At 65.8% G+C, this 12,102-nt stretch overlaps 1 protein-coding gene across 1 annotated transcript; it reads right to left on the bottom strand.

Moving 5' to 3' along the window:
* Nucleotides 1-884: 884 nt before the first annotated feature.
* CTSD (cathepsin D) lies at nt 885-11,075 on the bottom strand. Its single transcript, XM_027580025.1, has 9 exons — nt 10,904-11,075; nt 8,719-8,878; nt 6,692-6,815; nt 6,102-6,220; nt 4,514-4,740; nt 2,594-2,716; nt 2,076-2,220; nt 1,880-1,978; nt 885-1,808 (listed from the first exon to the last, which is right to left on the bottom strand). Exons 1-9 carry the CDS (start codon nt 10,969-10,971, stop codon nt 1,641-1,643), a joined length of 1,233 nt encoding a protein of 410 aa, XP_027435826.1. The 5' UTR covers nt 10,972-11,075; the 3' UTR covers nt 885-1,640.
* Nucleotides 11,076-12,102: the final 1,027 nt, after the last annotated feature.

Genomic DNA, 12,102 nt, shown 5'->3' with positions numbered 1-12,102 from the left:
CGCAGGGCCAGCAGAGTGGGGGAGGCACCGCCAGGCCGTGGCGGGTGGCAGCAGGTCCCAGGGCAGCCACCAGGGGTTTGGGGGTGGGTGGTGTTGAAGGAGGCTGCCTCCTTCCTGGCCAGCTCTGACTCCAGGTGTCTCAGGACACAGAGACTTGGATGACACTGTCTCCTCATCAGCCCTGCCAGGCCCTGCGGCTCTGCCGTCTCCCTGCTCGGATTTCAAGTGCAGAGAGCATGGCGCACGTGTTTATGGGCCTCCTCGCAATTCTGGCTGAATGCTTGTTAAAGGTGCCAGCTAGGACTTGGCTCTGGGGTGCAGTCCCCTGACCCCCTAGGGCCAGGCCAATGACAGCCATGGCACTGAAGGCCGAGAAGGCACCAGGACAGTGACATCGGTCATATTTGCCATTTCCCTTACACCTGCAGGGGGTGGGCTCCAGGCAAGAGTCCAGAGCCGCTGATCCAAGGGAATTCTGTGCCAGTGGCTCACAAACTCCTGTTCATCCCTTAAAACCTCCTGGCTGTGTAGCTGCCTCTGGGCAGATGAGCCCAAGCACCCCTCAGCAGACTCCCAAGAGGCCAGATCCCCAGGGAGGTCTGCAGCCTCCCACCAAGGCCACATCCTGCTGGTCACTGCCCCAGGCCTCTGGGCAAGCTAGCCCTCCACCGGTGAGGCCGGGCAGCAAGCTGAAGCCCCCAGGGTCCCCTGTGCAGGGCAGGGGGGCTGGGGTCTGGGAGCCAGGGCACCTCCAAAGCTTCTCCCCCTGCCTGGCTGTGAGTCAGCCCTCAGGAACAATGGCCTCTCACCAGCCACACCGGCTCCCTCCCAAGTCCAGATTTAGAACCGCCCTTCCCACCAAACACAAAACACGCCAACACAGAAAAAAGAGGCCCGAACTACTGTATTTTCACGTCAACTTTGGCTCCCGGTCACTCAAGAGAGGGGCAGCTGCAGAGAAGGCGGCACCAGCCCCCCCCTTCCCTTCTTCCCTCACCCTGGACCAGCGAATGCCCTCCTGGATGGGGTCGAGCCCCAGGATGACCCCAAAGGCGTCACAAGGCTGGCTTTTGTTCTCTGAGCCCCGACCCTTCCAAGTCCTTCCTGCTTGTCCTCGGGCCTGAGCTGGCCCCTTCCTCGATGGGCCCACACAGGAAGATAGGGGGGCCGGCAGCGCCCAACTCCGGACCCCAGGCCAGGCAGCGGCAGAGCCCAGAGAACAGCCTGGCTCGGGGTGGGGGTTCAGTCCAGAGGTCCTGCCTGGGCAGCCAGGCCCCTGAGGCACAGGCTGGGGGCGGGTGGTGGACGGGGGTCCTGGGATGCGCAACTGATGGGCTGCCAGGGCAGGCTGGGCTTCCAAGGTACTGAAGCGGCTCCACGCTCCGGATCAGCCTACTGGCTGTCCCACACCCCGCCCCTCCATTAGACAGACACACAGGCAGGCAGACAGGCGGGCGGCATTTCTGCAACCAGGGCTGGGGAAAACCACAGAACAAAACGGCAGGCCCGGCAGGCCGGCGCCTGCAGAGTTGGGGTGTGAGTGTGAGTTTGAGCGTGAGTGTGTGTGGCAGGGGCGGCCGGGAGGGCGGAGGCGGCCGGTCTCCTCCTGCTGGACTCCTTCCTCCCCAGCAGGCGGGCGGCTAGAGCCTGGTGGCCTCCGCCAGGCCCACGCGGTTCTGGTCCCGGTCGAACACGGTGTAGTAGCGGCCGATGAAGACGTCACCCAGGATCCAGAGCGGCCCGCCAGGCGGGGGGATGTCCATGCCCATGAAGCCGCTCAGACAGATGGTCTTCCCACCCTGCGACACCTGGGACGACCACGGTGGTCAGCAGCCCGCCCACCGCCCCGGCCCGCCACCTGCCCCTGGCCTCCACTGACCTTGAGTGTGTAGTCCTCTGAGGACAGCGTGTAAGGTTTGCCGCCCAGCTTCAGGGTGACCTCGGGCAGGGTGGACACCTTCTCACAGGGGATCATGTACTGAGGGAAAGAAGACGGAGCAGCTCTGGGGCAGTCCGGGGGGGGGGGGGCGGGACAGCGGCTGGGGCACCCCGCCCACGCAGCCCAGCCCGCTCACCTCGCCCTGGATCAGCGGCACGGCCCCGATGGCCTTCTGCAGCTCGCGCACCTCGTCCACGGGGCCCACGATGAGGGAGGTGCCCGTGTCCAGGATGGCCTCGCAGCCCCCCTTGCACAGGGTCAGGCTGCTGCCCACGTCCACCCTGCGGGGGAGGGGGTGTGAACGCCCCGGCCTGGGCTCACGCTCAGGGTGGGCCTTGGAGGGGGGGCAGTCCTACCTCCAGGGCCACAGCCTTGCCGGGACCCTTCCTTCCCCTCTCCGGCTGTGAACAGTGGCGGGTTGGGGACTCAAGAGGCCAAGAGCAGGTTAACTGCCAGCCTCCAAGTCTCGAGCAGGAGAGAGCCAGAGCCCAGGGGCCAGGAGCTCAGCTGGGCGCCAGGAGATGGCAATGGACCCCGGGGCCAGTGGGCCCAAGGGCCGCAGCTACCCAGAGGCCTGCTGAGCGGGCGGCTGGGCGGAGCCCCCTCACACCACGCTCCCCCGGAACCAAGCGCGGCCCCCCAGCTAACACTCACTGCTCCATGTGGACCTGCCAGTAGGCCTTGCGGGTGACGTTGAGGAAGGACAGGGGGCCCCTGTAGTACTTGGAGTCCGTGCCACCCAGCATCAGCTCACCCCCAGGCTGTGCGCCGGGGTTCCTGGGAGGAGAGAGGAGCGGAGTCAGCTGCATTTGCTCCTCAAGCACGGCCGGGCGGGGGGGGCTGCCCACCCCGACCCCACACGTCCAGCCTGACCGCGGGCGCAACAGGCATGAGCTGGGGCCAAGTCAGAAGGGGTGGGTGGAGCTGCGGAGATGGAGAGATCCAAAGGAGGCACGAGGAGGGGGAGGACTGCCTTCTCCTTGCGGGGTGGGGCGCTGATCCCACACCGTGTGGCCTGCAGGCCAGGCTCCCGCTCAGCCCGCACAGGTGACCAGCCTGCCACTGGAGAGAGCGGGGTTAGGCTAGTGGGCGACGGGGAAGTGAAAGCTAGGAGCCCAAGGAAGGGGACCGCGTCTGCCTGAGAACAAACCAGGGAGGGCTTCTGGGAGGCGGCACTGAGCAGCGCTGAGAGTTGAGCCAGCTCACTCCTGCCCCGGGGCCTTTGTACCTGCTGTTCCCAAGGATGCCCTCATCCTCACCCAACTGCTCCCGCTCCCCCTTCGCCTCTCAGCTTTCCTGCGCTCGGCCTGCACCGCTGGCCCTGCCCCGACCTCCAGGCTCTTCTCCAGACTTAGCGTTTGAGCTCACCGCCTTCTTCCGGGCCGGTCCGCACGCAGAAACACCAGGCCAAACCCTGTCCTCCCTCTACGACCGGCAGCCTCTGGCCCTCCCCCCAGCCTTCACCTCGGAAGTCCAGTGTGGAAACCAGATGGCTGTCTCCTTTCTGCTCCACACCCGCAGCCCTGCCCCTCCGCCCACCGCCCCCCCCCTGCCCCCCGCAGGGAGCCCTGAGCCCGGGCCTGGGCAGCCCCCTGGGTCCTCTTCCCCTGCCTGGGCCTGAGGGCTCACAGGGACAGACCCCACTCCGTTCCCCAGCGTGGCGTCATCCAGCCTCCGGTGGGTGGCTCTGCTTCAGGCAGCTGCTAAATATCTACCACCAAGGGCAGCACCCCTGCCAAGGCCACGCCGAAGCCAGGAGCTGGGCAAGAGGAGAGGCTTGGGGCTGGCACTCAGCCGCAGTGCCTGGGGCTGGACCCTGAGGACAAGTGGGCCTGTGGGGTGAGTAGGGGGCGTGTGGTGCAGGGACCACCAGTGGGCAGCGGGCCGCCCGCTCACATGCAGTCCACACCTCTGTCCTCAGCACACCCGCATCAGGACCTCTGGCACCGCCCTGAGGGGACAGCCAGGGGCCCCTTCTCGAGGGCACGGCACACTGGTCACCCACCTTTCCGTGCGGTGCAAGGGCCACTGGGGCAGTTGGCGCTGCTGCCAGGGACGGATGGTGGGGGTCACTTCCCACCTGGGGTTCCCTCTAGCAGCATCTGGCCCTCAGGGCCTCACTGGGGTCACCTCCCCTGGAAAGCCCCCAGGCCCCTCACCTCCAGAGGCCCGGCCACAGACTGGGGCTCGTAGCTCTGTCCCCTCTGGGCCATCAGTGACTCAGGGGCCACATCCGCTCGTTAGACCCAGGGAAGGCTGGGCTGAGGACCCGGGAAGAGGAGCTGCCATGAGCCCTGACCAGAGTCTGGTTCTCCAGGAGGGAGGCCCACTGAGCGAGACCCTGGGCCCACAGCCCAAGCCGTTCCTGACGGGAAACCCTGGCCCCAGAGCCTGCCCAGAGAGCCCCCTGCTCATCTGTAAAAGGCTGGCCAGTCCCCCCTCCGGTCAGAGGCCGTAGGTCAGGAGCCACGGCCTGGTGCCTGGAGGGTGGACGGGGAGGCAGGCAGCTGCGTGGAGCTGGGAGGAGGGGTGAGGTGTGGGGAAGAGACGGGGCCTGGGCCCCTCCCACCCCACCTGTTCAGGTAGAAGGAGAAGATGTTCTTCTCCACCAGCTTCTGCTGCATCAAGTTATCAAAGACGGGGAGCACGTTGTTGACCGAGATGCGGGGGTAGGCCATGCCCAGGATGCCATCGAACTTGGCCGCGATGAAGGTGATGCCCGGCTGCTTGATGGCCTCCCCAAAGGTCTGCCTCTCCACCTTGACGCCAGCCAGGCTAGACAGAGCCGACTTACAGGGCACCTGGGGGGCGGGGGGGGGGGGGTCAGTGGGCCACTGGAACCATGGAGCCCCACCCCGGGCCCTGCGTGTGCAGGCACAGCGACAAGCCCCGTTCAATCATCACCTGCCACCTCGCACACAAGCCCAAAAGAACTGGCAACACTGGGTGGGACACAGCGGGGACAGGGACGCGCGAACCCGTGGCTGTCGGGACCCGGTTTTCAACCGAGTCAGCACAGACGGGTGGGCTTCGCGCTCAGCTCTGACCTCTGGCCTGGGGCCGCTCCACCCAGGCCTGCGCCTGCCCTTGGGCTACTGGAACCCCATGACCCAGTCCCATGACCTAAGTCAGCCGACTCAGGCCACGCCACCCCTCCCCCACTGCGACCCGGCGGCTGACAAAGACGCAGAGCAGGATGTGGGGAGAAACGGCTGTGTGGGGCTGACACCCTGACACCGGGAACAGGGGAGCGTGATAGGCAACATCCTCTTTTGGGCCCACAGAGGTCAGGAGGCAGAGACCCCAAGAGGGCAGATGGGTACGGGGGAGGGGCAGTGCTTCTGCAGGAAGGTCCCCAGCCGCCATGGCCCACCCCACTGTCCAGACAAGGGACAGACAAGGGGGATGCTGGCTGGGCGCCGGCCACACCCTGCCGCCTTCCGGATCAGCTGGGGATGGAGGGCTGGAGGCTGGGGGGCCGGGGGCTTGGCGGGGGCTGTGTTCCACTTTGCTCCCCTGCCCCCAGGACTCCCAGTCCAGACACTTCCCAGTAGCTGCACACCAAGAGGTCACACCGAGGCACGGGCAGAACCGTCAAGGCCCTGCCCATCCGCCTCACCCCGAAGATTCTCTGTGGCAGGCAGGGTGCCTGGATGGCCCTCCAGTGTCCTCTACGGGGGCTCCCAGCACATCTCTGCCCTGCCCGACCCCAAGTCCCCAGCCAGTGGCGGGGACCCCGTCCACAGGGCCTAGGCCTCAGCGCCCAGCGGATACCTCAAACCCAAGGCATCGGAACAGAAGCCAGCCTCCCAACTGGTTCCTCTGCCCAGCTGCCAGCCGTGACCCTGGGAGGAGCCTCACCATGGATCACTCCCCAGGTCCTGGTCCCAGAGCCAGGCCCGCAGCTCTTGCACCCATGCTCTGGTGGGCCCACTTTCCCTTACAGCCCTCCCGGCCGGCCCCCACGTGTGGGCGCGTGCGCGCACACGGGGCCAGGTCTGCTCCCCGACCCCTGCCCAGCCAGGCCCACCAAGCTCCTCCACAGCTCCGCCACAGCTCCTGGCTTTTGCTTGGGCTCAGCTGCCCAGCCCTGGGGTGGGGCAGGGGCCACCAAGGCCTCTGAGCGTCCCAGGGCCCAGGAGCAGTCTTGCCCCAGACTCACCGACACAGTGTCCTGGCTCAGGTACCCAGAGAGGCTGCCCGAACCGTAATGGATGTCGAAGGAGGTGCCGTTCTTCACGTACGTGCTGGACTTGTCACTGTTGTACTTGTGGTGGATCCCTGCGCTGGCCGAGAAGCCCGTCAGCCCACTGTCCCAGCCGGGTCCCAGCCACCTGCTGCGGAGCCCCCCACCAGGCCATCCTCCCAGTGTCGGGGTGGGCCTGTGACCCCAGGCTCGGTCTCAGCCAGCAGTGGTCTGGCCTGGCTTGCCCCATCCTTGGCCACCTTGGTCCCAGCCCAGACGAGAAGCAAGGTTGGCATGAACAGGTTCACCTGGAAAGTGGGGTGCCCTGGGGTGGGGCGGAGGGGCCAGGCCCGTCCGGTGTGGCTGAGAGGCAGAAGCAGTGCACTGCCCAAGAGGGGCTGAGGCAGGGCCACTGAGGGCCCGAGGCCTGCCCTGCTGGCCCCATCTGCACTGGGGATGGGGCAGCCCCATGCCCGGGGGAGAGCATGCACCCACGTGAGGCGGCGGCTGGGCCCTGTCCTCCCCGCCTGCCCCCTCCAGGCGCACGAGGCAGCGCTGTGACTCACAGCAGGCGATGTCCAGCAGCTTGCAATGGATCGAGGGGACCCACAGGTTGGAGGAACCAGTGTCAAAGACCACCGTGAAGCACTGCGGGGGTGTCCCAATGCCGATCTCCCCGTAGTACTGGGCCTGAGCAGGGGAGCGGGGTCCGTCAGGGCCGCCCCTGGTTGTCCTGGGGGCCAGACTTTGGAAAGCCCAAGCCAGGGGAGGGACACCCAAGGTCCACATGTGCTCCTGCCCCTCCCCAGCCCTCGGTCCTTGTACCCCAGTGCTTCGGGTCCTGCCTGACCACGTGAGCTTGGAAGACGACCCCACTTGAAAGATGAAACCAGCGGTCATATCGGCTTGGCCATCCCTGAGCCCTGGAAGACCCTTCTGCCCCAGGGCCCTAGCAGGGGAGACTTCCTCCCACGATGGGGGCCACGTCAGGGCTTGCCTCTGGGACGTCCTTCCCACCCTGCCCTTGCCCCACCAGGCCAAGCCTGGAGGGCTCCTAGGTAGAGGCATGTGGGCAGCCGAAGGAAGGACGTACACCCTGGAGACCGGAAGTGTTAGCTCAGAGTCTCTCACTGCCTAGACACTCTGCCTTCAATACTCTGGGCCTCAGTTTCTTCATTGGTACATGGGTGGGGGGGAGAGAGCAGCCTAGGGAAGCCCCGGGTGCTGATCCACGGCTCAGGTGAGCATGAAGGGGGTACATGCCCCTCTGAGCCTCAAAGGGAAACCCCGTCTTTGGTGCTCTCACAGGTCAGAGGACACGGATGCTTGGACAGGTGTGAGCTTGAGGCCACCTGAGCCCTGCCTGCCTGGGCACCCCCTTCTCTGGGGAGGGAGCCTGGGCCCCAGGTCACCCAGAGATTCTGGCTCCAATCCCTGCAGGAGTCTCTCTCCTGCCACTTGGCTCCAGGAGAACCAGCAGCTGCTGCCTCATGACCTAGCAGAAGTGTCCAGATTTGGGGGGCTGGGGGATGACTCAGCGAATCTCCGTGTGCGCGCGCGCGCGAATCTGCGCACGCACGCGCGTGGTGTGCATACGCACATGCTTGCACTAGGGGATCAGGAACTGGTCAGTCAGGCCCGTAGGAGGATGCCCCCACCCCCCAGCCCAGTCACATGCCTGTGAGGCCACTGCTTCCTGGCACGGCTGGGGCTCTGGCCAGACAGAACAGAGGGCACAGAAACCTGTCCCAACCCCAGGTGGACCAGTGGCTGGATGGCAGCAAGGAGCTAGGTCCCCTCCACTCAGGGGCAGGCCATGCAGAAGGATGCCAATTGGGCGACCCCAGAGGTGCCAGGCTGGGTCCCAGGACCTGACCCCTGAGCTAGGACCAGCCTGACCCAGGCCAGCTCGGTATGTGACTTATAAAATGTCCCACCTCCGAGCCTGTTTGCCCCTCAAGGAGCACTGGGCATGATCAGTGCTGGCTGCTGACCAAAGAGGAAGAAGGGAAGGAGGCAGGACTGGGTCAAAGGTGGCACCAGGCCTTCCAGCAGGCAGAAACAAAAAAGCTCCAGAGCCCTCAGTTATGCCTGGGCAGGAAGGCCCAGATGACCCGAGCTCAAGGACCCCCCAGCCCCTTGGGGCCTAAGTTTGATTTAGGCTCCTCTGCACCCAGCTGATGGCCCTGGGCCCAGCGTGCTTATCTACACACCATGACCCTGTGCCCCATGCCCACAGGCTGGCCTCTGGAACAAGACAGCTCCTGATGTCAGTGATGGTCAGTGGTATGCAGGGGGAGAGGTCACGGAGGAGCTAAGGGCACCCCAACCTGCCCTCCCCGCCCCCACAGCAGGACACAGGTGGGAGTCCTCAACTGGGCAGGGGTAGTGGGAGGGGCATCCAGCAGGGAAGGGTGTGGCTGAGCAGAAGCCCCTCCCCCCCACCGAGCAGGTGAATCCTGCAAAACCCTGGGCTGCTGAGCAGTGTTTCCTGCCCGCTTATGCAGAACCTTTCGTAAAAGCCATCTGCTGTCGAAATCAGTGTCTGCGGTCCACCCAGCCCCAGCCCCAAGAGGACAACCCCCATACTCACGTCCATGTAGTTCTTGAGCATCTCTGGAATGGGCCCCCCCGTCACACTGGGCACCCCCTGGGCATATTTGGAAATGGGGCCCTTGGCGATCAGATCTTCCACGGGGCCCCCCAATTCTGACATGGTCCGGCGGACGGAGGTGAACTTGTGCAGCGGGATTCTAACAAGAGGAGGGAAGGGGGCTCATCAGGGCTCGCCTCCCCCTCCCCCTGGACTGCTCTGCACCCTCACCCACATTCAAGCCACTGGGGGCTCCAAAAGCACCCCCCATCCCTTGTCTTCACTCTGTGCCTGCTCTGGTCTCTCCTGGGACAGTGGCCTGTGGGGTCTGTTAGGGTGCAGGTGTCCATCTGTCACGTCTGCCTGACACCCTCTGAGGGGACCCATTCACCCGCCCTCTGAATCTGCTGCTCTCCACACAGACGCCATGCAGAGATGGTCCCCACTTCCCTGTCTGGACTCCTGGGCTGGCTATGCCTGGCCATCAGATGGGACTTAAATGCCACTACCTCTGAGAAGCCCTCCTTGGCCATCCTTCAACGTGACCCTGTTACCCTCCGGGGCCCTCATAGTAGTGAATTCATTTCCTGCTGATGCGTCCTCTGTCCCCATCACGGCGCAGACCCCAGGAAGGTTAAGGCCTGCGCTGGGGTGCTAGGGGTCTCTGCCTCTGGGTCTGCCTCCCTCTGAGACGCCCGCGGCACCCCACTGACAGCCCCTGCCTCCCAGCCTTGGTGGTCTGTCTGGGCAGAAAGAGCATGGGGTTGAGGTCAGGTGGCCTGGTTCTTAGTGTGCGTGGGGTCCCTCCCCTGGCCTGGATCCTTGGCTCCTGGGTTTCAGCTTGCTCCCAGCTCTGACAATGCAGGTGGACAGGCAGGCACCCCTGAGCACACTCCAACACTTGGATGGAAGGTCCTCCCAGCCAAGGGGACTTGGGAGTTCAAGGTCACAGCTGGCCCTTCCTGGCATGCCAAGGGCGTGCTTCAGGAAGATGGGACTCTTGCCTAAGACCTGGTAGGCTGTTAGAGTCCAAGGTTCTTGCCTGGGGGAAGGGAACACGCCCTCCAGTTACCCAGGAAACAGGTGCCATCGGTCCCACAGGACCTGGAGGAGGTGTGAGGGGGCTCTGGTTCGGCTGCCCGGCCCCAAACAGCCACAGACTCGGCTCCCCACAGCCATCCATTCCCGGAGGGGAGACATGTGGGCAGCACCAGGGTAGGTGCAGCCCTGCAGCTGCCTCCCCACAAAGACTCCATTTGGGGCTATGTGCCCCCGAGCCACAGCCTGTGGTGAAGCCCACGCAGAACGGCCTCTTCGCAAGGCTGAGTCCCACTCGGCCCCCAGCCAGCTCCCACAGCTCTGTGATCTCACCCACCTGCCCACAGGCAAAAGGCCAACGGCAGAGGGGCAAGGACGCCTTCCCAGGCCTGGCACCAAGGCCCCGGGGGCAAGGGTGGGTGCGGGACCAGAAGCGGCTGGCCCACTGCACCCCTCCCCCATCTGGGAAAGCAGGCTGCCTGGCAAGAGTGGGAGAGTGGGGGTGGGTGGCGCCCATCCTCAGCCTGGCTGGCACAGCATGGCACAGCCCCGATCCAGGCCCGGCGGATGATGGACTCACCTGGTACAGGGGGACAGGCCCCTGGGCCTGAGAAAGGTGTGGTCCTCACTAGGGCAGGTGCCAGTGGGGCAGCCTACTGCAGCCGGGCCACTCACCCAGACCCTCTCCTTAGGCTAACTCCCTTCCGTCTCTGAAACACTCGGGGGCTCCTCGGGTCAGAGGGTCTCCCGCCGGAGCGCTGTGGTCAGAGCCCCCCCCCCCCCCCCCCCCGGCACAGACCAAGCGTGACCACGCCCAGTTCACAGCGGGCAAAGGGGGAGCCAAGCGGGAAAGCGACTCGCAGGTACAGGGGCTGTGCAGAGTACACCTGGGTCTCCTGGCTCCCGCACGGTGGGCCCTGAGGGCAGGTACCGCAATCCCACCTGTCCTGGGGAGGCTCGGTCAGCCTGGGCCTCAGCCACCCTCCCTCCTGCAGCCCCCTGTCCCCCCAAGTCTGACTCCATGGCGGTAGAGAAAAAGGGTCGCGGGCTGGCGGGGGCCCCGCGGGCGGCACGGCTGCACTCCAGAGCGCGGGGCGTACGGAGGGCACCGGGGGCGCGCGGCGCGCACAGGGTCGCAGGACCTCACCTGATGAGCGCGGCGGCGGGCGCAGCCAGCAGGCCAAGGACGAGCAGCAGCAGGCCGGGGGGCTGCATGGTGGCGGAGGCCGGGTCGGAGCGGAGAGCCGGGACGTCGTGCGCTTATAGCCGGGATGACGGCGCAGTTGGCCGAGTCAGCTGACCGCACTGTTTGCACCCGGGCCGGTCACGCGGGCCGCGGCCGGCGTGCGCGGGGCGGGGCCTGGGCGGAGGGATCCGGGCCGGGCCCCTGCCGGGCGGGCGCCCGCACGACGCTCGGGGGCGCGCACGCCGGCCTGCGGGCTCCGGGACCGCCCCAGCGCGAGGGGCGCGGCGGGGGTGCCTAGGGCCCCAGCCGCCGGGACCCGGCTTGGGACTCCGGACGCCGGCAGGCGGGCAGGCCCTGAGCGCGGGGCTCCGTCGCCGCCCCAGACTCGCGGGCTGTGCACCGCGTGAGGCCTTGTAGCCCTTCCCAGGCCCCTGCTCCGCCTTCCTGCCCCCCCTCCATTGCACCTGCTACAGCACCCAGGCCCCGTTCGCCCAAGCCTATTCCCTTGCCACTCTTCTTCAACCTTGGGGATCGTCCAGACCTTATCCTCCGGCTCCAGGTGTCCCCAGGGCTCCCCCTTTCACCTCTGCAGAGCAGCGCCTGCCTGACCCTACCCTGGGTCCTCCTTCCTCTGGGAGCCCACCGTCCCTTCCAGGCCCCATCTCAAAGGATGCTGCGCAGCACGATCAGATAAGGAAACAGGCTTTTCACCTTGAGTGACTGGGGGTCGTTTTCCCAGCCTCGGGAGAGTGAGGGGCTGGGGGAGTGAGTCCCTCGCTGGGGCTGGGGCCAGCGCTCAGTCCTGCTGAGGCCACAGTGACCCACGGCCCTCCAGGACCTCCCGTGGCCCTCCAGGACCTCCCACCTCCCGAAATCACTAAGTCATGGCCAGCTTGCTGTCGGAGGGGAGGGCCCGGTCCACTTCTCCAGAGGAGGGGAGTTTGGATAGGTCACTTCAGAGAGGTCCATGTTGAAAATGTGCTAGGAAGTGACCCTTGTTGGGAGCAGGCCTCTCTGGGAAGGTGACATTTGAGCAGGATGTGAACAATGAGGAACTGTCCCAAAGGGACTCACCTATAGGGCACTTTTTCTTGAGTGGTCCTGCCAGCTACTTAAAGGCAGGCCAATGGGTTCCGTGACCCATGGCAGGCAGGACTGGA

The sequence above is a fragment of the Zalophus californianus genome, chromosome 11, assembly GCF_009762305.2.
Source record: "Zalophus californianus isolate mZalCal1 chromosome 11, mZalCal1.pri.v2, whole genome shotgun sequence".
Lineage (NCBI taxonomy): Eukaryota > Metazoa > Chordata > Mammalia > Carnivora > Otariidae > Zalophus > Zalophus californianus.
Note: the sequence above shows the minus strand (reverse complement) of the source record. Positions and strands in the feature narration are given on the sequence as shown.

What these genes read in the sequence shown, in the direction of transcription:
- CTSD (XM_027580025.1), bottom strand. Translation starts at nt 10,971, where the DNA reads ATGCAGCCCCCCGGCCTGCTGCTGCTCGTCCTTGGCCTGCTGGCTGCG. An exon ending in GCTGCTGGACATCGCCTGCT is followed by an intron (nt 6,221 to 6,691) that starts GTGAGTCACAGC and finishes CGGCCAGCGCAG; the next exon opens with GGATCCACCACAAGTACAAC. An exon ending in TTCTCCTTCTACCTGAACAG is followed by an intron (nt 2,717 to 4,513) that starts GTGGGGTGGGAG and finishes CTCTCCTCCCAG; the next exon opens with GAACCCCGGCGCACAGCCTG.